The sequence below is a fragment of the Sander vitreus genome, chromosome 21 (genome assembly GCF_031162955.1).
Source record: "Sander vitreus isolate 19-12246 chromosome 21, sanVit1, whole genome shotgun sequence".
Lineage (NCBI taxonomy): Eukaryota > Metazoa > Chordata > Actinopteri > Perciformes > Percidae > Sander > Sander vitreus.
The window spans coordinates 21105424-21132340 of NC_135875.1; the positions used below are offsets into that span (position 1 = coordinate 21105424).

The window sequence follows — 26917 nt, forward strand, 5'->3', positions numbered from 1 at the left end:
TACTGTCTTGATGCCTTGGTGTCACTTTTTGACACTTTGGGTCGGGACCCCTTGACATCATTTTTCAACGTGCAGGGTAAAACCACTTAGGTTTAGGATAGTCTCGCATTGCCAGACCTATCTCCACAGCGCTGCAGAGGAGGGTCTGGCTAGTCCACACAACATTCCTGGATAGGAGAAAAATGTGCGCTGGTTGATTGGCATTTATTTAAACCAATCGCAATCATCTTGGGCGGCGCTAAGCACTGCACGCAGGTATGGTGCCTCTGCAAAATAGCCTTGGGAAGGAACTTGTTTTGTTGGAACATAACATTCGGTGGATTTAAAATGGCTGCCGAGTGTGTAATGAGAATTTTACTCAAAAAAAAGCTATATATAACTTGATTGTCGGTTCTAGCTCAGAAGATGTTTCCCGAATCGACTGGAGTTTGGAATGCCAATACAAAGAAAGCGGAAGGTGAGGGACATCAGACACCAGAACTATCCCTTAAATGACACGTCGTCGATAAAGACTAGGGTTAGGGAAAGATCACGGGTGGGGTTAGACAATGTACATTTAAGTGACACACGGGACGAACAGCACACGAACCCCAGGCTTCTGGGTGAATGTCCTGTGTTGTTTGACCTATGCAACACCCCAACCTGCCTCCTTATGTCTTTTATAATACTGCTACCCTTATCTCTTTTCATACTACGTCATCTTAAAGCGCTGCGATCGAGCTGCTGCTCAGCCCGGTACATCCCATACAGACGCTAAAGGGTGCATTGTGTGTCAGTATCTGATGCTGAGGGCCACTGACCAAGCGTCAGTATGTGACGAGTTGGGAGTAAGAACGGATCGGCTTTATGTGTGTCCATACAGTGTAATATTTTGTGAAAGACAGACACACAAAAACAGACACACACACACACACACACACAGGCTATATACAGTCAAGTCCAAATTATTATAAGCAAGCACATCAAAATGACACATACCGTATACATATGAGCATGCAGACAAGCAAATGTACCCCACACACACTCAGACTGTAGCTGTGCACACAGTGAAATACTGCAGCCGACGTAATCACAGTAATGGGGGAGTGATAAGCCTTCCTTGGGAGATATAGGGAGGCAGTGGGAGAAAAAGATAAGGGGAAAATAAAGATGAGAGAGATGGAAGTTAGTGGTAGACCGGAGGAGGAGGAGGAGGAGGAAGAGAAGGAATGCCAGTAGCTCACATACAGCAGGAATCCCATCCAGCTGTTAATGCAGCGAGACAAGAGTGGGGGAGAGGATACGAGTGGCAGAAAGCCGAAGACATAAGTTAGCATCCCATTATTTCTTTTTCTTCATTGGCATAAAAGTTGACTTGTATGGAAACAAAATTGTAGATGTGTCTAAAATGAAAAAATGAAAAGAACCTGGACAGCTGCCTCTGGTTCTGGCCAGTATTGTCAGTGCTGGTATTCATACTGTGGACTGTACAGTCTATGACATCACCTGTAGGTTTACTCCAGGGCAGGGATGTCTTAAAGCATGGATTGGGATGATGGTTTGCCACCTTTTCAGCCAGACACATAAATGTAAATTTCACATCAAAGGCAAAACATTGCATTGTGGGATTTCTATTAAAAAGTAGTGTCTACTGCTACTTTTTTGTTTTACTGTGTATACTGCTCTGCTCGACTCGACTCAACTCACTTTTGGTACCAGATCCTTTCTCTAATTATCTATTTAGCTGATCGGCAAATCGCCACCACTTGATACTGCCGTAATATCGTCTTCAACGGGAGACTCGCTGGATCCTTTCATCTGCAACAAAACAGAGGACCGTCTGCGTTTCATCAATTGTACAGTGTAGTGTGTACGGCGTAGGTTTACGGGCTGCCATTTTATAAAATCTGGGGTAAGTAAATGAAAAATAGTGGTCGCTATCGACCGTAACTTGGCTATTTCAAAATTGTCCACAAAGAGTCCAAAACTTTTGCTAATGGAAAACCAAGAAAGAGCGAGTTAAGTAGACCACAGACGTACTATGCAGTGAAAATAGCATTAGCCGTTAGCCACTTTGAGTTTACCAAACAAGTTCGCGTGTAGCTAGTGAGAAAAGTTGGACATTTAACAGCTAAAGACAAGTTTCAGTAAGTGTTTAGGTACATTTACTAAACTATCCTATCAGTGACTTGTATACACTATATAATAAATGTACTCTATTATTATTATGAAGCTACAGCATGTTGGAGTCTAAATTTGAGGGAATGGTTAGCAATAGGGCATGATTAATATAGAAAGTGTAGCTAACTGATAGCATGTACAATTTATAATGTCTGAATTCCATTTAGCTGCTTCAGTTTCAGGGTCCTGGTAGTGTGCATGTGCACACTGTCATGGCTTACTGAGACATTTGTATAGAATGAGCCACATGTTATTAGTACATATGTGCTCTTCCTGCTATGACAAGTTAAATGTCTACTGTGAGAAATTCCTATAATGTGCAATATTTAGATGTATACAAATACTTTCACATTTTTGCCACTTTGTTACTTAATAGTTGCTTAGTAGTAGTAGTACCTGCACCCACAATTTGTGGTACAAAGCTTTGAAATTTGCTTGTTATAAACAGTGTGCGTCTGTTAAGTCCTTACAGGGTTCGTCTGGTGCACAGGAAGTGAAGGCTTTTCCATTTCTAGCAGCAGCAACAGTGGTTTGTTTAGAATAAATATAGAAGGATGAGCAGACCACCTACACACAATCAAAAGACTCAAAGACTTTACAGTACTGCCAACACTGTTTCATTGACAAATGATCTCGGAGAGACGCAGTGCAATACCATGGCAGCAATGAGCACAATAAGCAATAGCAACGAAGCAGGCGAAACCTGAATAAAAAGTTGGCCCTTTTAAACTGTATGTGAGTTATGATATTCCCATTATAGGGGTTTCAGTTGTCCAAAGAATATTGCATTACCATCCCTTATATTATCTGATTCACCACTTAATTTTGCTTCAACCGTAATTTTGCATATTCATCCCTCACTATTTCAAAGAGTTTTAGATTGGATTGACTCACCACGAGTTCAGTGTTGTCAGTTGTTGGCCAATTTCACCCTTTTGTGACTGTCATGCTGAATGAAAGCCAATTTCATAAGGCGTGTCTGAACAGGGATTAGGCTGGATGATATTATAATTAACTTTTTTGTTTTGTTTTCACATAATGTGAAAGTCTCATTCTTTGGGGACATTCCAAAAGTTGCAGAAAATATCCAACGGAGTTCAAAAATTCTGTCCCTGTGTAAATCTTCTCACAGGGAGAGAACGCAGTGGAGGGAAGAAATTTGGAAGTGCGAGAGCAGTGAGCCGTTAAGCACAGGTCATTTGTGTCTATGAACCTCAGAGGCAGGCTTGTGTTCTGCTTCTCTGGTCTCCACATGGATGTACAGCCAGTGAACCATCATGACAGTGAAATCACACATTTCCATTTTGGTAAAAACTCAACGTGGTGTCATCAGTGTCAGGAAACCCTGGAGATCTTAGCCTGTGATTGGTGTATGTTTGGATATGAAATCCAATCCTTGTTCATCAGGATCATGCAACGTGCTTCAGACAATGATGTAGTTTCGCGGAATCAATATCGAGATTGCAGACGCTGTATTACGACGTGCTGCCACACCAGTACGCTCCAGTGGGAATGCCTCAAGCCAACATGTCCTGTTGACTTCGATTCATTTTGAAACCCAGCTGTCCGTAGAGTGTGTTTGCATGTGTATTTGTGTGCATGTTTGAAATGAGAACAGCATGGAAGGTTAAGCTGGCTGACATCAGCTCAGTGTCAATTCATCAAGAGTCCCTAAAGGCTTGGTCCCATGTTGTATGTGCTAAAGTATGCATGTACTGTATGTATCAGTGTGCAGATGTGTGTGTGTACTGAAGGTTGTGTGTGTGTGTGTGTGTGTGTGTGTGTGTGTGTGACAGTAAATATATGGTCCATATCACTCTGAGTCTTAAAGGGGATTCTTATACAGTATGATGAGCTCTGCTGGCATGCAGTCTTTAGCTAATGCAAAATAGATGAGTAATTACTCTGCAGCAGAGAAAGAGGAATGGCTCCATCATCAAGCAAAAGAGAACAGAGATAGATAGGATGGAGTATTAGAGGAGCGAGCAATGCAGTCATTTTATGCTCAGCATATTTCTGCTCCTTCATTTCACACAACGCTAGTCCTCTCTCAGCTGTGCATCTTGGACCGTAACACCTGTCAATAGTTGGACTTTCTTGTTATTTTCCCAACAGACTGACGTGCCCTGTTGTCTATCTATCATGCAAGGTCCAGTGTGCCGTGCCTTTCGAAAAGCTGATTACTAACAAGGGCTGTTGGTCCAATAGGTCCTTTTCTCCAGACAGAAACCATTCATACATACTTTACAGTGATTATCTATTTATCGCTTGCATTACAAAAAAACATTTAAACATGCACTACAGAAAAATATTGAACGTAACATATTGTAGCAACAAGCAAAAATTGTTAAAAGTAAAAAAAGATAGTTTGACATTTTGAGGAAATATAAGTTTTTTTTTCTGAGAGACGACAAGAGAAGATCAGTACCACTCGCATGTGGCTCATCAGGCGATTAGCGTAGCTTAGCATACAGACTGGAAGCAGGGGAAAACAGCTAGCTCTGTCCAAAGTCAGCAATACATCTACCTAAAGCTAAAAAAAAAAATTTGCAAAAACAACAAGCTGTGGTTTAAGGGAGAGTTATAAACTGTAACTTGCTGAACAGTGGCACGTCACAGTTACTTCCTGTTGTCTCTGCTGGTTCCCTGGCAACCTTACAGTGACTACAAGATTTGGAAACATAGCTTTTAAAAGGCTTGGCAAAGCTCAGTCTAACTTTATTTCTTTGTCTTTGCCAACACTTCCAATTCACTCAAAGTTCAATTTGCAGCTAGCCCTGAATGAAGTTTTTATTTTGTTGCTCTACCTTAAATACATCTCTTTACATTTTAGTAGACCTAAAGCTTTATGGTTGCATTGTAAAGTTCAGGGCCGATTTTAACCTGCTATATTACAGTGGGCTGGTAGAAACAAAATGGTGGTGCGATTTGGGTTGCCCAGAGGTTAGAGAAGCGGAGTAGCCCGGAGGTTGCTGGTTTGAATCCCTGGCAAAATGACAGCTGGCAACTGGAGGGTTGTCAGAGTCAAGATCAGATGCAATTCCATTCCATGGCTACGTGTGTTTGTAAATAGGGTGTTTGGATAAATGCAGAAGATTCATTTCCCCATGGGGATACATAAAGTGGTTGTTTTAATATTTAATTATATTCTAATGTATAAAGAACAGTTTGAAGCAGGGAAATTGGGAGGTAGTGAAGCAGCATTTCTAAGTTTGCTGCTACCCTATGATTGGAGTCAGTGGAGGGCAATTTTACTTACAACTCAATATGTATTTTCAATGGATGAGCTTAGTTCTCAAACAAAATTAAAACCTAATCAAGTGAGACTTCTCACCATAGCCAATATTTGGTGTTATTCAAACTCAAAGAAAACAACTAAATCAACTAATTATGCTGATACTCAAAGTTCAATCTAACTATATATGCAGCATATATAATCCAACTGGGCAGAATCAATCTATCTATCTATCTATCTCATCAGTATCCTGTTTCCCTTTGCAACAATTTTAACAAATGTATCCATGTCTAAGGTATTTGTTATTGAATTCTCATGGGCAAAGATCAACAAATTCCTTTCCTTCAAGTAACATTTTAAGATTGAACATTGGTCTGGGGAGTCTGCTCTGTATTTTCTACTGCACAAGTGGCGTGATCAACGGGCATAGTTCAAATGACTCTGTACGCAATTGGATAGTCCTTCAACCAATCAGACCAACGATCCGGGTGACGTAGCAGCGACAGCCGCATCAACAGGTTGCTGCGCTTCGTTGGCCGCTATGTTGAATGTAAACAAGAAGCTGCTTGGTCGCTTCTCTATCGTCATCGTGTTAAACCCGGCAATAGCGCGCCAGGTGGATAAGCCAGTTTGTGATTGGTCCCCGCAAAATTGTAACGGAAGCAGGATAGAAAAACTTACAGGTTTCCATCCTGAGCTGCAGGGCGAAATCAAATCTCCGGCAGATCGGGCTGAGTTTACCCAGTCTAGGTAAGAACTCCCCTTATATTTGGCCTCTTGTCATGAAGGTAGCACATGTCTGTAACACATACTCGCAAGGTCAACAGTAGAGTAACACAGACTACAGTGCTCTGGGCTTTCTAAATTGGAAGAGACTATCAGGTGAGGATCAATCAACAGGGATTGATCGTCACCTGATAGCGAGTCAACAAAATACCTGTCTCCACTGTATTTTGTACCATACATAGAATGGACAAGTTGGTTCCAGCAGTGAGACAGTTTACATTTAATTTAGATCAAACACTGAACACAATGTTTGTTCTTTTATCTTCTTCTTTTGGGGGATTATATGCATGACTGAACAATCTGCTCTGAGGCTCTTCTGCCTCTTTGGAGTAAATGGGTGGTGTGTAAAACATCTGGAGCGATGTACGCTAGGGAGAAACCTGGGGCAGGTGTTTGCTAGAGGAACCAACTATCTAATATATGGTATGCCCTAGAAAACAGCAGTGCAACCCAATATTTTGTGTAAAATCTGTTGGGATTTCTAGACAGACTACATGAATGCTCTCCAAAGATGAGGCCATGGTTAGTGCCTGGTTATGGTTTAAAATGGGGGGAGCAAATTTGGAAAAGTACATACATACAAAAATACATAATTAGCAGGCCAATTGCAGCCAATCACTGCAAGTCTTCTTCAAGTTAATGCCCACTACCACAGCAGCTCAGGTCAGTGTGCCAGATGCTACCAAAACGATTGACACTGTGGTGTCTAATAAAAATCAATGCATAAAATGCGTTAGGATTATTTCAAATGAAGTACTCTATCGGTATCATTATGACATTAAGGGTACCATTATTGGTACTGGTATTGTAACTTTTTAAATGATTACCAGTCCTGTTTAAAACAAGATTCCTGCAGCACCTAGTCTATATCCTTGACGTTCCACTTCCGGGATTGCTCCATTGCCGCTGGAAAATCCGCTGGATTTCACTCATTTAGGCCGGATAGCCGTTGCCTTATGTTTCCTTTGTGGTGGCATGTAAAACTCCGGTCGATTTATAAGGACTATGGTTAACCTTTTCTCAAATCTCTGTAGGGTAAATCCAGCCAGCTAGCTAGAGTTTTCTGTTGCAAGACTAAAATAACTTTTAAACGTACACGTTCCACCAAAACAAGTTTCTTCCGAGCCTATTTTGCAGCGGCACCGCGGCTTTTCTCCGGTGCTTGGCGCCACCCAAGACGATTGTAATTGGTTTAAAGAAATGGCAATAAACCAGAGCATGTTTTCCTCCCATCCCCGAATAGGCCTATGTCACGCAACTATTGAAGACTGGAAGAACATCTCTGAGTGGGGATACGGTTCTTCCGGTTAGCTTTTTACAATGGCGTAGCCCGATACATACTGCTGGACCAACACTCTCAAAGTAAAACACATTTTGAAAACGGAAAAAAGGCAAAAGGTACAAGACCGTGTACAGAAACTATCATAAACTTCAATGGTAGAAGCTCGCTCTAGCCGTTCACGGTTTCGCGGGTACGGTAAACGTTTCTATTGGTAACAGCGAGTTGGACCAATCGGAGACGTTGCTGTTACACTTAGGATTGTAGGTGGTGTAGTTTTTCTCCATAAGATCGCGAATAAAACATGTTTGTCTTAAAACAAGGTTGATTTCATACAGACTTCTAGCTTCTACAGGAGCAGAAACATTCATTTCACAACCTCGTAGCTTGTGGTCAGTCTACCTCGGATGGTTTAGACATTATGGCTGATAATCTAAATCCTTATGGATAAAGGGACTGTTGACCGGAAGTTCTGTTTCTCTACTCCGCGTTCCGGAAGCAGGACGTGTGACATATGCCTTTGCTATGTGGAGTAGCCAGACTCTCCTCCAGCGCTCCTCCAGGAGGGTCTGGCAAAGCGAGACTATGCACCACCTAACCTCTTGGATTCATAAATCAAGAAACGCCTGCAATCTACTAGATTGGATCCCAAATAATAAACTCAACAGGACTAATGCAAATAGCCACTTTACACTAAAAAGCTCTCTGATTTGGCTATTTCCCAAACGTCCCATCTCAGAAGCCGAATCCTCTCCTATCAGCTAGTTAACTTTAGGTGGGCTGGCTGGCAAAGTTAGCTAACATTGACTTGCAAATTGGTTTGGCATTTCAGCGACAATACAATCCTACAATTAGCTACGATTTAAAGTTTGCCTGGAGTCAGTGGCCCAAGCAATTTTATTCAACATACGCTGGCGTATATTTTCCTATGCTCTATATTCAGTCCATGATTACAGTTAAGCTAAATGGCTGTTTCTTACCTTCGTAAACAGTCAGACTCCTGTGTGGATTGACAGACTGTGATTGACGGCCAAAGCATGCTGTGGCAAACGATCAGTGGCGAGTGTGACTCAACAAACTTAAAGGGTGGTCCAAAGATCTGTGATTTTTGTATTCCTTGTTTTTGTCAGTTGCTGAAAATAATAACATGATCATTGATATAGGCTGCTTAAATATAATCACATGATTGCGTGGACTGTATGATGAAGGTCATTTAAAAAAAGCATTGCTCTGGAGCCTATGGATGGGACTGATGAGAACGTTGAGTAGTACACACACACACACACACACACACACACACACGCATATACATTCTCGTGTGACCCTCTACATTTTACTTACAGTGAACTTTAGAGCACCGGGAGGTATTCTGCCTAAGCTAACAAGATTTTATATATTTATACTCTGTTCATGTTTGGATGACTCATCATCAGTGGGTGTCCTGTGCCTTGATCTTCTTCCAAAATTATGTTTTCATTTTTTTGACTTTGAGCTGCATTCTTTTCCCTCCTCATCTCTAATTCCTTCTCTTCTGCCTTTTTGATAATTATTTGATTTTCATGTTTAAAAAATTAAGCTTATCTTGTTTTGAATTTCTGTCCAACTCGCATCCTCATTCTCACTCTTGTTTTCTCTTTCAGTCCAGTCTGATAATAATTGGGAGAGCTGAAGCTCGCAGCCAGACAGACAATAATGAGGGCAGGAATACTGATTAATGCAATAAGAGGCTTATTCCAGGTTATTTTATTGTATACTCTGGATCGGAGGACATATGTCACTTGAGTCCCTGTTATGGCAACAAGGTGAACTTATGGTGTGCAAAACCATCCTTGGGCCGGAGGACCCATGTTGTCGGCAAGCATCTTTCTTACAGAAGTCGCCTTCAGCAAGACACTACATTCTTTGTAGTTGCAAGGATTCTGTTATTTTTTTCTTTTCTTCTTTTCTCTTACCACAGGGAGCCTAACCTCCTGGCGGCAGGGCAAAGATAAAAGAGGATTCCACTGCAGGAATTATCAATCACATTTCTGTCAAGGGTTTACTGGTTCTCTCTCTCTATTTTTGTTAAATGTAAATGTTAAAATTATCTTTGATGAAGTGAAACCACACAGCGGGAGGGTCAAAGTTTAAGAGGAAAACAGGGACAACACCCACAGTGCAATGATTAGCATTGCTAAGCCTCTGTCCTGACTGACAGGTCGGCCACCAAAGCAAAACAAACCCTGCTTTATCGTATTTTTTAAATAAATGGGACCATAATTTGCTAAATCAACATCATGCTGTATTGACGAAGACTTGACACTAGCGATTGAGGCCCTAAACTCATTATGAAAATGTTTACTGTGCTAATAAATCAAGTGAGAAGGAGGGTCATTTCCCATAGACTTCTATGTAATTGAATCTCTTTTTGCAACCAATGTAGTCGCCCCCTGCTGGAAATTAGATAGAATGCAGGTTTAAGGCACTTCGGCATTGGCTTCACTTTTCAGACCCACAAGCTCTGTCTATTATTTTTTTAAGTCTATGATTCAGACTAAAATATCTCCACTAACTATTGGTTGGATTTCCATTACATTTTCATGTTCCCCAGAAGATGAACCCAACTGATTTTGGTAATCCCCTGACTTTTGTTCCTATGCTGCCAGCAGGTCAAAGTTTTCACATATCCATTCTCACAAATCTACTAAATGTATCTGCACACCATTTTGTACAAACATTTTTTTCCCAGATGATGTATCCTAATGTTTTTAATGAACTTCTGACTTTTCCTGTAGTGCCACCATGACATTGGCATTTGTAGTTTTTGTGTCAAATGTCTCAAGAACTATTGGATGGAAACAATGAAACCATTTCAATTTGGTAGCTACATGTGTGTTGCCCTCAGATCGTCATCAGATCAAAATTGTACATTTTTCCAATACTTTGGGCCTGGTTTAATACCTGCAAAACTGACATTCCGATCAGTCTCTGCTGGACTTTGTGTGGTTTACTTTTCATATTGCTAACTTGTACTTAACTTTTTGCAGAACTTCGATGACTTCATCTTTGCATTCTTTGCCATTGAGATGGTGATCAAGATGGTGGCTCTGGGGATTTTCGGCAAGAAGTGTTACCTTGGAGACACTTGGAACCGCTTGGACTTCTTCATAGTATTGGCTGGGTGAGTTACCCAGTTACACGCACACAAACACACGCACACACATAGGTGGCCAAGCATAACCAAACACTGGAGGCTTGTACAAGAAGTAGTAAACACACACACACACACACACACACACACACACACACACACATGCAACGAATTTGAGTAGTAATCAATCTGCAATTCAGGATTTGAGAGTGCAGGGACAGAATCATGAACAAGGACAGAATCTAAATGTTTTGAGCTTGTTAGTGTAATTGTGTCACCAGATTTCAACAAACTGCAGGGTTTTCTTTGCTTGCTGCCCCCAGAGCAGATCAAATCCCATTTGGATTTAAAGCATGAATCTGTTAGAACCAGTCCTCTAGGACTAAGTAACATCAGGCTTCTTCTCTGTGCGCTCCACTGGGTTTGTCATTCAATGAATTTACCCGAATGTCCTGTAAAAGCCTTTTAAAGAGAAATTGGTAGCAAGTACCCTCTTAAATTCTTAAGTGCTCAAAGTCTGTCATAGAAGAAAGTGAGATAAGATTTAAAAACTAAGGGTGTGAATGCAAAATTAGTTTTCTTTTGAACTTGACGTTGTTTACTTGTTCATGTTGTTTACTTGTACACTTTATAGCTTTACTTCACTTGCAGATTGAAAAGGTTTTCTGCTTAACTTTCATAACATATCCATGCGCACACATGTACAATAACGATGTCCAGGCACACAATATACTTGCAAACGAAGACACACATGCACACACGAGATCGTTTACATAATCCTGTTTAAATCGATCGAAAAATATATATATAAACTTAAAAGCTAGAGCATTCATTGCTTTTAAGCAGAAAGCTAAGGCTTCTGTCTTAAGCGTCATTACGTTGTGCTCTCGTTGTGAGACGTCCGTGGCAGCATTCTTTTGCAGATGATCACAACTGAGCATATCTCAAAAACTAAACAATGTACATAGTTCAAATAGCTTATCGAGTGTTAAGAAACATTTTGTTCATGTTTCTACATTCAGAAATCTTTTGGATCAATATGTTTTGTGTGATTATTTAGTAAAGTTTGATGAAAACACATGTCAGATTTTTGTATTCTTTATATTCATGACACAATTTGAATATTTCTATTAATTATTATGGTTTACTGACTTCGATGACCTTTTAGCTTAGGTTGTACTGAGTTTAGTGATATGGAGCGTTCAAAGATACTGCAAGAAATGGCATCACAATAAGCAAATACCAATGTAGGCACTGGCATTTCTACTGCAGAGTTCAAAGGTTTAATAGATCTACTATGCATACAGTCTATAAACACAGCAGGCACAGAAATTAACACAGTGACACACATACACTGATGCACACACAGCAATGCACACACACACACACACACACACACACACACACACACAAACACTGTAATTTGATTAAACATGTTACAGAACATAGCCTGCTGGTTGCTCTGACATTTTCATCCACTACATCCCCTGCTGGCTTTTAATACCATCCTTCTGCCACAGCTTCTGTTGTCCATCAGTGGGAACAGGACACATTTTCTTTCTGTGTGTGTGTGTGTGTGTGTGTGCGCGCGTGACAAAGCATGCCCTTCAGCAACAGAGAAGAGATACATTTCATGTACTTGTATGCAGTAATACACCTGTAAATCTGTGAGTGGCAGCTGTTTCTCACAGTCGACGGTCTCTGTCTTTGTCTTTTCTGCAATGGCAACCCTGAGCTTCCTCTTCAGCCCTCATCCATGTAATTTATGAGGACTATGGTTAACTGCTCCTCAGATCTCTGCAGGGTAAATCCAGACAGCTAGCTAGACTATCTATTCAATCGGAGTTTTCTGTTGCACGACTAAAACAACTTTTGAACATACACGTTCCACCAAAACAAGTTCCTTCCCGAGGCTATTTTGCAGAGGCAGGGAGGCTCCGTGCGATGCTTAGCGCCGCCAATTGGATTGGTTTAAAGACATGGCAATAAACCAGAGCACGTTTTTCTCCTATCCCGGAATGCTGTGTGGACTAGCCAGACCTTCCTCTGGAGTGCTCTGGAGGAAGGTCTGGCAAAGCGAGACTATGTCCACCGCAACCTACCTCCAATATGGCGCTCATATTCTTCGTCACCGTACTTCCTTTTTGCTCCCGTAATAATTATGTGACCACTAGAGGGCGCCGTCACTATAAATGTAAATTTAGGTCGTAATTGCTGCTTGAAACAAACAACCTACCAGACCAGACTCTACCAGAAGGAACTAGATGGGAAATACCTCAATGTCTGATACAGTCAGTGGGCTTCTAATTAAAACTACAGCAACAGGCAATGATAACAGCTGTAATGTTCATTGTAAAAGGAGGACATTATAATGAATAGAGATATTTTTCTTGCATACAGATGAAACTATACTGTACTGGTGGGGAAAACTGGGTCATCGAAGCAGTGCAGGATAGAAAATGCATGTAATAGGCAGATGAAATATTACTGTGGAATTTCATAATAAAACATAAAAGCAATAGAATCCATTCCTTTTGTGTATTGCAATGTTAGATTAGCATAAATGTTTTACTTAAACTTTATTTGTCAAACAATTAGACGTAAAACATAAAACATAAGCATGGTCGATGAGTATAATAATACCTCAAAAGTCTTTTATTAAATATTGTATACTGCAGTGATTTGACTTGGATATTTCATAAATTAATTAGAATGCTGACTGTAGTCGGTTATACTATGTGTGAATATCACCTCTAGGGCTGCGACTAATAAATCTTTTCATTATCCATTAATAAGCCAAAACTTATGTCCATTTATTGATCAATGCCAATCACAATTTCACACAGCCCATGTTGATATATTTTAATAGCTTGTTTTGTTCAACCAACAGTCCAAAACCCCCAAATATTCTATTATTCTAAAAAAAAAACTAAAGCCCTGTTCAGACCAAAGATTCACGACGAGACGAAAACGTTTTAGAACATCGCAGAGAAAAGTTGCAGTGGTCTAATCCGGCCCGTCTCAGCTGGACTCAAGCCAGCTAATGGTTTCGCTGCGACTCAGCAGTTTAAGTCGCAGAGGCTGGTTTTAGAACTTAAGGGACGTCGCCTCGTTTGATCAGCTAATGAGAAGTCAGCTGGTAAAGTCAGCTATAAACTATAGAAATGAAATGATCCACAATCCATTTCATTCAGCTGGTCGAAATGGCAGAGTTTTAGACGGAGCTCCAACGACCGCCATAAGCACGGTACCATTATATGGGTAAGCGAGATAGGGAGTGACTGAAGAGAAAGAGAGCACCCAGCGGCGTTAGAACAAAGCAGTGAATCAGAGAAACAAACTGTTGTTTTCGCCGATTCATCACTAGAAATGCAACTGTAGCAAGCATCTCACTATCACTAATGTTATCCACATTCAGATTAAACAAATGATATATAGGTATACACAGTATACCCACTAAGAAAGCTCCAGGATTTTCATATGCCCACTTAAAAATGCCCAATGACACGCAACAACATACTTTTCATTATATTTTTGATATATTTTGAATTGTCATCTGTGTTTTTCTTTTTCACAATAAAGGTATTCCCACCATAAATTGGTGCATAACAGTGTATCCGAATACGGGAAATTAAGTTTCTGATGCTCAAAACTTCCCTGGGGGAGGACACCCAGACCCCCCACTATGATATGTTCCCCCCTATATATATATATATACAGTATACCCACTACAATACATTAGACTACACCACTGATATCCAGCTACAAAAAAGCCTAAAAGTTGAAAGTTAGAACGGAAGGATAACAAGGCGTTTTCAGGGAGATGATACACCATCATCTTCTTCATCTTATTGGTTTGAACTGGCAGGTTTTTAGAACGCCGCAGACCGACTCGTTGCAAGAAGTTGCAAGTTTTGACTCATCTCTCAATCTTTGATCTGAACTGGGCTTAAGAAAGATTCACTTTTGAGGAGATGGAACACTTCATAAGGGTAAGAAAAGTGGTTGAAATAAACCGGGGTTAGGATCAGCTCATTGTAATTATTGAACATATTGATTTATTGACATATGAACATGATTACTGTATGTACATGCAGAAACATGTACGCGTTGGTCATTAACCTTTTAACATTAAAGATAAGAGTAAGACATAAAAGGTCTGTGTTTGCATGAGTCCAGACCAGGAGTCGGCAACCTTTTCAATGATGAGTATCAATTTACAAAGATGAATGCGGCCGGTATGGCAGTGGCATTTGTTAACGTGCATGTAATTTATTTTCAATTTGTGCGCTGATAGTTAGTTACACTGTTATTGGAAGTTTGACCTCAGTGATAATGGAGTTGCAGGCCTTTTATTTGCACTTGATCACCTCTCTCAGTTACTCATTCACACATACAAAACCTTGTTGTGATGTAAGCTACTGATAAATCAAATGTTAACTGGGCTGACCAAATGGTGTGATCCCTCTTCCTGTCTTTTGCTGTTGTGGTGTGCTCTGTCCCGCCTGTATGTTTCCCCTGAATTTAATTCAATTACATTTCATTTATAGTTTCAAATCATAAAGTTATCTCAGGACACTTTACAGAGTAGGGCTATACCACATGGTATAATTTACAGAGACCCAACAATCCCCCCCAAGAGCAAGCATTTGGTGCGAAAGCGGCAAGGAAAAACTTCCTTCAAACAGGTAGAAACTGTCAGGATTTGTGCAGGCTTGGACCCAAAAATGCAGAGAGTTGAGACGAGGAGGCAGTGTTCGGTCTCGAAGGTTTATTAAATTAAGCTGGCTACAACAAAAAGTGTCCTGATGCAAGCAGGTAGAAAACTGGCCAAAGGAAATCCCAAAACACAAGGAACAAAACTACTGAGGGAGAGCCGCAGGGTATGCCTCGGAAAAGACACGTGTAACGACAACGATCGGACAACAGACAAAGAAAGCACAGAGACTAAATACATGAGGTAACGAGGGACAGGTGCGTGAGGGCTGGTGAGACACATCAGGGCAGGGCAGAAAATCACAAAGGCGGGAAAACACACAAGGCAGGAAATAAAACAAGACATGACACAGGAGAAACAGACTCTACAAAGTAAAACAGGAAACTGAAGCATGAAAACATACACAAGGACGGAACTAGGAAACAAAACAGGAAACAAAACAGAACACAAAAAGAACACGGGTAACACACAACCACAATACAGACAACAGGGAATGAAATAACAACAATAAACCACAACAGAAAACCACAACCATGACAGTAACCTCAGACAGACCCTGTCTATTGGTGGGCGGTCAAATTTGTTGGTTCTTTTTTCAATGTTTAGACGCTTTTTTGTCACTTTTACGATTTTTTTTTTTTTTTAATGCTTTTTCCATTTCTTTTTTATTAGCTTTAACTTTTCTTTTACCCATTTGGACTGCTGGCGCCCCTAGCATTTACCTATGCTGCCTATGCCACAGGACAGCCCTGCTGACGCAACTGGTGAATGGTCTGTTGTCAGCCAACTGAGAAACGTGGGCTGTCACTGATGTCCACTCTCATTCATTCACTCATTTATGATGGACAGTGGCCAGTCTTTAATCCTGGATATGATGGTGTCTTTAAGTCCCTCCAACAAAACCTCTGCACTGTTGAGGAAGGCCTTGTTGATTTATCACCAACTGTGAAATATTTCACACGTTTAGCAATGCACTCGGGAATGTTATAGCTGCCCTCTGTAGCCTTATATTTGTTTGTTTTTTTAATCTGCTTTGGCACTGCCCTTTATATCATCTTTGAAGATTTTCTCACACGTAGTATGGGGTCAGGATTATGTCATACGTCAATTGCGAGCTTGATAAACAGGCTCATGAGCAAATTATATCATTTCACAGGCGCACTAATTCAACCATCAAGAGATGTACAGGCAGCTGAGAGCGTGATACAAAACATAGAGGGAGGCAAAGAATGGCACGTGCATGTATAAAAACTATTTAGGAAGCGCACAGGTCAGCCATCACATGCCATCAGAGTGTCTGCTTTGCGTGCATTGGAGGGAAATACAAGCTCTCGCAGGTACACTCTGCTCTCGAAGTGGATTTCTGCTCGCGTGATTGAAACTGACTTTTGACACTATGGGGTAGGGCTGGACAATAAATTGAAAATTTGAAGCTGTTATCGACGTATTTTTCCCATGACGATAATTTCGATAATTTATTCATGTTGATAGGCCTACCTTCTCCTTAAAAAAGTTCTGCCGCGTGTTTCTGTCTTTATTAACGATGTAGCACAAGATAGCACCCTAAAAAATGACTGTATGAGTGTTTTTCGTCCGTTCCGTAGTTGGGATATCTGCGTAGCTTTTGAAATGTCTATAAATCCTTGCCAATGTATGTACGAGCTACACTCTGTTTAAAGATGTTGACCATTATCAGATATCAGCCTCTTTTCTCTCCCTCAACATATTTCTTTTCACTCTTTAAGCGTGATATATGCTCCTGCGTTAAATCTACGCCGTGGCTACCTATGTAGGTACGTGGAGACGCGGACCCTACACCAAGCCTAACTAGTTGCTCGGCTGTGGCTTGGTAGCGTTGCATTTCCCCCTACTCATTTCTTGGTTCTCCTTCTCCATAAACAACATGAAATCAAGGAGAGGGTTAACTTTTCCTGCTACAGATTTCCCACCGTGGTCAGAAAGAACAGGGGAGACACTTTGTTTCTCCCACTACGTCGCTAGAGTGCCAAAGCTAATCATCTCACTCGCTCTACCACACACTTGCCGGCCCTGCTATTCTCTTAAAGAGATCAACGCACACACCAACGCACAAGTATAAACTTTAGGCCACTTACTTAGGCTACGCTGATAGCAGTGCGTGGAGCCTCTGCAGGTCCATAAATCACGCTTTACTCTGTAACTGTGAGAAAACATAATTGTGTATATGTGTGTGTGTGTGTGTGTGTGTATGTGTGTATGTGTGTGTGTGTGTGTGTGTGTGTGTATGTGTGTGTGCGTGGGTGTGTGTGTGAGCATGTATCAAAGCATGAACAATATGGGGTGACAGAAAACACGGCACAAGAAATAAAGTCTATTTCCACGTCTGTATCTACTGGTGTCATGTACGTTGAGTTACATCTGAGGGTGAGTGTAGGTGATGGTTTGAGCATGCATGTATGTTAATATGTTGTGTTTTCATTGGTTGCCATTTCGAAAAAAAAAAAAAAAAAACTTTGTACGGAGAGCCCCCCAGCCATACGGAGACAATGGTAGCCTAGGTAACGGCTGGTTGTCAAGCATTTGATATATCCCGGCAACAGTTGTTAAGTCTGCGGAGGAAGGCTCTGATGAACTGTTTGTTTCTTTCTGAGGCGATAATTACAGCTAAGCTGCTTTTTCAGCAGGTCTTCGCTCTCCTCCTAATCACCTCACTGTCAGGAGGGAATGATGGAGGGAGGTGTGTAACAAACAGGTGGAGTGTGCAGAAAAAGATGGGGATGTGCTGGGAGTTTTTTGTCTGGTGAACGGTGGAATATGGCTGCACGATATAAGGAAAATATGCAATATGCGATAACATTGAATATCGCGATAACGATATTACTTGCAATAAATTACCAGATATAAAAGTGTACTCAGTTCTGCTGCCTTCAGTATTCTGCTAAAATACAACAAGTTGCTTGTTGAATTTGAAACAAATGAAAGAAAATCATTTCCAACATTCTTTAATTGAACAAATTGAACATTGAATTGAATATAAAAGGCAACACTAACAAAGAATGATAGTTTTCTGATGATATTTTCTTACAACTAACACAAAAAATCACAAGAGTGTTTTCTGCGATATGTCGCAGCCTTCCGCGATGTGTCTATTGCGGCAGTTGATATCGCATGACGATACAAACGATATATTGTGCAGCCCTATGGTTGAGGGAGTGAAGGATGAATGTACTACTGCATTCACATGGTAAAGAAAGAAAGTAAGTAGGCGTTTCCTACTTTTGAAAGAAAGTTTACAACATCATCGACATAGCAGTAGATGAAAACTCACACTTGATAAATGACATTTTCGTTTCATTTTCGTTTTGCAATTGCATCACTGTAAATGCCTTCACAACACTGATGTTTTCATTTGTGAGTTAGCTTTGCGATGCTTAGTTTGCTCTCTGTCATCAACTCACACGTATCACTCTTCAGCTGCATGTGTGAGAAGTGTGAAAAAGCTGATGACAGCACCCAGTGTGAACGGAAACAATTACTGCTAGATGGCTTGGGAAGACTTGTGTTAACACTTCTAAGTTGTGTTTTTCACCTGTCAAGTTGTTCAGAATCATGAACGCAGAATTGTTGTTTTTCACCTGTACACAGAATTCTGAGTCAAGCGAAGTAGTTTCACTGTGTTCCCACATCTCTGTAGTTGATTATGTTATTACAACCGATTGTTGGACAGAACTACAAACATAACACAAAGGTTATGATGAACTGGAATGATCCTTTCCTGTACTAGAAAACTGGCCTAACCGACCAATTGCATTCGGCAAAATGAATGTGGCTCTGTAGCTTAGTGTCAGCTCTGTATCTGTGAATGCATGTCGAGCCAAAAGTAACTTCTTAATTTTTCTCGGAGGGCAGTTCCCTTATAAATGCCACAGACTGAAACTAGGGCTGTCAATTGATTAAAAAAAAGCAGAGAAAAATGCTAGGATATTCTCCAGAATAACCTCAAAGGGACTGTATGCTCAAAAAAACTATCCAGCGTTGCGTGCCTTTGGTGAGGGGGAGGATGGTTCTCTGCCTCAGCTGTATACATGGCCAGCAAGTGGTATATGAGACTCAACGTACTCTGGTGGTAACTCAGTTCACATCAACAGTACATGCAAATAACTTTAGTCTTGTCGAGAGGAACCATCTGGAAGTGCTTTTAAACTGAACTTGCCATTCAAAAGATTCTTTTCTTTATCCATTTCCTAGGAGCTTTGTTTTTGCTAGCCATCCACAAGGTTACTGCTGCATCGCTTCTTGATTTCCCAAACTACGGAGTGGCCCAAGGCCCAAATCACAGAACATGCGTGCGTTAATCACGCATCAAAATAATAAGTGGAGTTAAAAGGAATTTGCATTAACTCATAATTGCATTTCAGCCCTAACTGACACAAAAAATATAATGGGACCTGACACGTTATCACAAATGATGACGAGGAAAATATTATGCTAAAAAGTTACAACACGAACATTTCTAAGGAGTTTTTGAACCAAATATAAATAGGACAGATTACTCTGTTCATATGAAGACACTACATTTAATAAAACAGTTCAAAACAAGTTTAGCCTTAGCTCTAGATTGAATGTCCTGTTCTGAGAGAGTGTTTTCATTTATGTATGTATTCATTTATTGATTGGTGCAATGGAGCCCCATTCAATACCTTAGGGAGTCTAAATAGGAAAGTGTAGCAGCACTTTCTCTAGCAGGCTATCCTATCCATAGGACATTGATCGATCCGATTTAACACGCTCTCTCTCTCTCTAGCTTGATTCCTCCTGTAAAGACAGAAAGGATAACTGAGGGGGAAGAGTGTGAGTGGAGAGGGAACAGGAGGAAGGATGATGTATTGGCAGAGAAAGGCAGATGAAGAAAGGAAGAGAAGCTGAGGCAGTCGAGTTGATCGCTTGATTGGACTCCTTCAATATGTAATCCGGTTTTATGTTTGAGCACAGACACCACCAATGAAAATGCTCATTTGGGGTCATTTGGGTCAGTTTGGATAAATTACATCTTGCTGTAACTTGTATAGAAACAGGGATCAAATATGTGATTGTTAGTAAGGTACCTATAACTCTCCTAGAAAGAGTCTAACAAAACAAGCTAAATCTTGTTATTGTGATGAAATATCCCATGTAAACCTTTAATCATCCCCTGCAGCACACTGCTAGAATTCACACCATCTAATTGAGTATGGACCAAAGTGGTGGACCGACCAACAGTCAATGATATCCCTAGTAAACATGTCGCGAAAAGTAAAAAATTGTGTAACAGAAATATTCTTGTCTGTCCTGAATTATCTGGCAACCCCTCCGATTTTTCTTAGGACCTATTTTAGGGTTCGAAAACCCTGGGGTTGGAACCAATGTAATAGAATAGACCGAATCACCGTTACATGGCGCTTACACAAAAATCACTTCCGGGTAGAAAAATGGCAGTTAATTTGATGTGCAGAGATATGTGAAATCGGTAAACTTGTTTATTTCTGTTGTCATTTCCAGCCATCACTGTAACATTTAAAGATATATAGTTAAACACGGAGGTCCGACATATCTGACGTTTCTGCTGCTCTTATTTTCTGTTTTTCTTTGTTTGTTTCTTTGCTAGCTTCTTTTATAAACCAAATCTAATGTTATGAACAGCGACATCTCACCGCGGCTCGGACTGACGGTTAGTTTGTGTGATGTAATTTTCTTTAGTCTGTGGCCCAACAGGAAAATTAGTTCTCCAACCTAACGTTAGTAAAAGTGTTGACGTATGAAAGCATCAAACATGCATTTTAGATGAATGAGATGAGAGCATAGACATAAAATGGATAGAAAGGTACACAACAAAATGGCTATTGTTGTTAGTTGTCATAGTGACAATACGCTTTCAGTGGGGGCGTAAACTGTGTCGCAGCTCGCTGGAAAGAGAGCCGCCTGACGCCACTCGGGAGATGTTCTCGGAGTTGCAGTGAGTGAGGAGAGACAGTTAGACCCAGCGGCAGTGGGTCAGTGGACCGCCAACGTTAGACCCAGCGGTAGTGGGTCAACTCATTGTCTGTAACCGATGCAGCATAAAAGCACGGCGGTACCAGCAAGCCAGCCACCCGGTGTTCGTTGGCTAGCGTTAGCTTGCTAACTCCACCTTAACGTTACCCCCTCGCCACATCGCTCACAGAAAACGAGCCGAGTCAATGGTGCCGATAGCAATGTGCTTTGTATGGATGAATCATTAAGTTAGTTTAACTCATTTAGCGGCTGGCTCTCTGCCTCGTAACGTAACAACTCCACTGCTTGTTTGTTTGTTTATATGTAACAATGGCAATGGTACACATGAAAATGGCTGCTGCTCTGACCATTCTGCTACGTTGATTTAAATGGAAATGGCCTTTCTATGCATTTTATTTCTATGGATGAGAGTATATCCAGTTTTTCCTCGCCCTCGTTTGCTCAGCGCCGTTAAATTGTATGTACAGAGGTTTCCACCCAGACGTTGATTGGGTCTATAGCATAGAAATTCTAATCATTGTTCTTTTACTGGACAGGGACAGTAGAGAGATATAGAAGGGAAGAGAGATTGGGGATGACAGGAACCGGTCAGTGCCTTAACCCCTAGGCCACAAAGGCACCCCTTTGTTTAACATTTTAATAATGTTAATTCAATTCAATTCAATTTTCAATTCAATTGTATTTATACTGTCAAATCATAACAGGAATTATCTCAGGACACTTTACAGATAGAGTAGGTCTAGACCACACTCTATAATTTACAAGGACCCAACAATTCCAGTGATTCCCCCAAGAGCATGCATGAATGCGTAAGTGCAACAGTGGCAAGGAAAAACTCCCTTTTAGGAAGAAACCTGGGACAGACCCAGGTTCTTAGAAGGCAGTGTCTGACGGTGCCGGTTGGGGGTATGATGAACAATGGCAATAATAGTCACAATAAAGATATTGTAATAGTTATAATAGTTCATGGTGTTGTAGAGCACAGCAGGGCGTAACAGGGCGTGGAAGGGTGTTGGCCGGACATAGCAAGTTGAAGCCGGGCATTGCAGTGCGTAGCAGGGTGTAATAGGGCACAGCAGGGCGTAGGGCAGGACCACGGCGACAGCTGCCACCATGATGTAGGTGCCATCATGATCCAAGATGATGATGCTGGGCGGAAAAAGAACATAAGGACTCCGGGGAATAAGCTCCCCGGAGCTATGTTAGTAACAAGCATTTCTGTGACACGAATACACACAGATGGAAAGAGAGAGGAGAGAGAAGCTTAGTGTGTCGAAGGAGGTACCCCAGTAGTCTAGAACTATAACCGCATAACTAAGAGCTACAGAGAAGGGGAGATAGGGAGGCTGTGTTCTGTGATTGTGGCTACACACCTTCCCCCACCGGTCTAGGCTAACGCTGCGACTCATTACTTCCTAAGTATATGTAAGCTTTCTATGGGGAGAAGCAGAGATAGGGTGGGGGTGCGCCATGACTGTGGCTACACACCCACCCCCGCCGGTCTAGGCGAAAGCTGCAACACCTCATACCCTATATATAGTAAGCTTTCTATGAAGAGAAGCCGAGATAGGGAGGCGGTGCGTCATGACTGTGGCTACACACCTTCCCTTGCCGGTCTAGACGAACGCTGCAACTCCTCACTCCCTAACTATAAGCTTTATCGAAGAGTAGAGTTTTAAGTTTACTCTTAAAGGTGGTGACAGTGTCTGCCTCCCGAACCCAGACTGGGAGCTGGTTCCCTAGGAGAGGAGCCTGATAGCTAAATGCTCTGGCTCCCATTCTACTTCTAGAGATTCTAGGAACCACAAGTAACTCTGTATTCTGGGAGCGCAGTGCTCTAGTGGGACAATAAGGTACTATGAGCTCTTAGATATGCTCAAGATATGATGGTGCTTGACCATTTAGAGCTTTGTAGGTCAGGGGAAGGATTTTAAATTCAATCTTGTATTTCACAGGAAGACAATGCAGAGAAGCCAACACAGAAGAAATATGATCTCCCCTCTTAGTTCTTGTCAGAACACGCGCTGCAGCATTCTGGATCAGCTGGCGAGTCCTAAGAGTTTTATTTGAGCATCCTGATAATAGGGATAATACAATAGTCCAGCCTGGAAGTAACAAATTCATAGACTAGTTTTTCAGCATCGTTTTGAGACAGGATGTTCCTAATTTTGGCAATGTTACGAAGCTGAAAAAAGGCTGTTCTAAAGGTTTGTTTTAAGTGGGCATTAAAGGATATATTGAAAGTTATTAAAAAATGGTCTGATAATAAAGAATTCTGTGGAAATACTATTAAATCTTCAATTTTGATGCCATATGACAGCACAAGGTCGAGTGTGTGGTTAAAACAGTGCGTGGCCTTATGCACACTCTGACTGAAACCAATTGAATCTAGTAGTGAGTTGAAGGCAGTACTAAGGCTATTGCTGTCAACGTCCATTTGGATATTAAAATCACCTACAATAATTATTTTATCTGATTTTAGGACTACACATGACAAAAACTCTGAGAATTCAGATACAAATTCAGAATACGGGCCTGGTGCTCGGTAAACAACAACAAATATAATTGGCTGTAATGTTTTCCATATCGTTGTCGTATGTTGAAGATTAAGAACAAGACTTTCAAACGAGTTATAATTAAGTTTAGGTTTAGGATTGATTAACAGGTTTGAGTCAAATATGGCTGCAACTCCCCCTCCTCGGCCTGAGCCTCGAGGAATTTGAGTATTAATATGACTGGGAGGAGTGGCTTCATTTAGACTAACATATTCTTCATGTCCCAGCCATGTTTCAGTAAGACAGAATAGATCAATTTGATTATCTGATATGAAATCGTTTACCAATATTGCTTTAGAGGACAGAGATCTAATATTTAATAGTCCACATTTGATTCTCCTATTCTGTTCTATCGTTGCAGTGGTTGTTTTAATTCCAATAAGGTTGTTAAGTATAGCACCTCATTGGTTTACGTTTGATTTTACCGATCTCAGTCGGGGGACAGATACCGTAGTTATGGGATTGTGAATGGGTGGCTGCTCCAAAGGAAGCACAGAGGAGCGTGTAGCGCTGTACCTGTGGTTACTGATATTATTGATTCTTACTGGAATGATATGTAAAGGAGTGAGAGCTTATGGGAGAGTGAGACTGGGAAGTGCGCTTGTGCGTGTGTTTACGGGGTGCAGACAGTCAATCTAAGGTCTGGGTCTGCAACCAGGTCTTGGTCTGCACAGCGTGCCGCAGATTCTCACATAGCATCTGGCTGCCACGTCTATTGGGATGAATCACGTCCCTGCTGAACAGGGAGCCACGTTCCCAAAACAGATTAAAATTGTCAATAAAACCTATCTTGTGGATGTTGCATGTATGCTGGAGCCAGGTGTTGAGGATGAGTAGTCTGTTAAAAAGGCAAACTCCGTGACCTCGAGATGGAAGTGGGCCCAAAATAAAAAATTTTCTTCCCAGTGCTTTTTAAAGCTTCAATGAGAGTACCAAAGTCTCTCTTTGTGCGCTCACTCTGCTGATAGGACATGTCGTTATGTCCACAATGGACCACGATGCGTTTAATAGGGGTCGGGAGTGAGGGTATCAGGTCCACAGCTTTAGCCAGGATGTCTGCAACTTTAGCTCCAGGAAAGCAGTGTGTGACAGCATTAAAAAAACTTATATCCCGGGTGATATTATATGACACCAATAATTATTGTGGTTGGGGGGAAGAGCGGACGAGGAGTGGGGGGGCGTGAATGGCCGGTGGCAGGAACAAAACAGGCAGTATCGGTTTCAGATGGACAAGGAAAAGAAGAGGAATATTGCTTACCATTCGGTGGGGGAGATTGTTTTTGAGGAACGTTGTCATTTGGCCGGTTCAGGCAAGGGATGCCATCGCACCGTCTGACTTCCGCATCCCTCAGAATTTTTCGCCGTGAGGCAGCGGTCCTTTCCCGTGACGACAGCTGGTCAGTCGGCTTTGATTCAGGGCGAGCCTGGGTAACCACATCGGCCGTTACCGGGGGGAACATTCGGCTTCGACAGGGCATCGAAGCGACTGGAGAGGCTGAGGGCAGGAGGCGATGGAGCCCTACCCGAGGCTCTCTTTCGGCCGCGAACCACTGTAGTCCAGGATGGCCTGATGGTCGGTGTCAAACTAGAAGATGGATGTGGGCAGGTGGATGGGTCCCAGAGTACAGTATCCTGGAAGGCCGCCGAGAGAGTTGCGATTTGGAGCGATTGATTTTGAACAACGTCCAGGTAGGCTGTTAACAAGGCATCTTTGGTTTTTAAGTCCTCTGAGAGCTGATGAACTTCTTCCCTAAGGTCAGAAATTTCTTTGCTTGCATTTTCAAGCAACGACGAAATCCTGTGGGGAAATCGCCAGGTGTGGAGGTAGCCATGGAGCTGGCGTTAGCCTGAAGCTAATGTTTACTACTCGTAGAAAATGTGCGGTCCTCCACAGGTACGTAGATTTGCGTAGATGCTGGCTAATTTCTAGAGACTAAAGGCTACCAGGGGGCAAATAAGAAACAAAAAACTAAGCAACTAGTACAGCATTGTCTCGAAATAATACTGTTTTCCTCCGTCTGTCATCTCTCCCTCTACACTCTCACACTGCGTTACCTTCCGGTTCCGGTATTAATAATGTTAAGAGTATTTATTAGAGAGATAAACCCCTTGAGAAAAATTCTCATTTTCGAGGCGGTCTTAAGACAAATATACAGAAAATACAAAATACATTTACACAGCACTCCCAAGCCTAACTACTCCAACACCATGACTCACCCATACAAAAAAAAAAAAATAATATATATATGTATGCAAATAAATTCAATTACATTATATTTATAGTATCAAATCATAACAAGAGTTATCTCGAGACACTTTACAGATAGATTAGGTCTAGACCACACTCTATAATTTATAAAGTCCCAACAATTCTAGTAATTCCCCCAAGAGCAAGCATTTAGTGCGACAGTGGCGAGGAAATACACAATAAGTTTGAATACATCCCACTTGCGCTGCTGTTTTCAGTATATGCATAAACAGGTGTCAACACATTAAGGAGGAGAAAAGTAAGAAACTATATGAAAAGAAAAAAATCTACAAGAATTATGTTTCATCAATGCAATGTGTTTTTTCTCCCCTTAGTGGGGTCTTAACTGTAAATTTGAGGAAAAATAGAACAGGCACAGAGTGACTCATCACCTTAACCATGATCCTGATCAATTAAGATAATTATCAGGAAGTATCACTCTTCATTTCGCCATGATATATTGATATTTAAAATGCAAGCTTAGCACCTTTAACTGGCTTTAAATATTTAACACATCCTCTTGGATTTCAGAGCTTTGACTGAGTCGCACTAAAGGAGTTGAGAGAGAAACACAGGACCTAACCATCAACGTCTCCTCCTTTCTTCTCTTAATGATTTATTAATGACACTTTGGATCGGCTCCAGCCCAGTTTAGGGGACATCGGAAGAAGGAAAGGGTGTGAGGATGGAAGAGGAAAGGAGAGAGGGTGGTAGAGACGTCAAGAGGAAGGGAGAGAGGGAGACAAAGTGAGAGAGAGAGAGAGGCTGAGAGAGAGAGGAATGGATGAGTTGAAAATG

At 41.4% G+C, this 26917-nt stretch overlaps 1 protein-coding gene across 1 annotated transcript in view; it reads left to right on the forward strand.

The window, feature by feature from the left end:
• cacna1g (calcium channel, voltage-dependent, T type, alpha 1G subunit) overlaps window positions 1–26917 on the forward strand; it is a 242460-nt gene that overhangs the window by 10125 nt on the left and 205418 nt on the right. The window contains exon 2 of the mRNA XM_078279988.1: window positions 10487–10620. Within this exon, the coding sequence (XP_078136114.1) occupies window positions 10487–10620 (134 nt within the window). The remainder of the gene's footprint in view (window positions 1–10486; window positions 10621–26917) is intronic.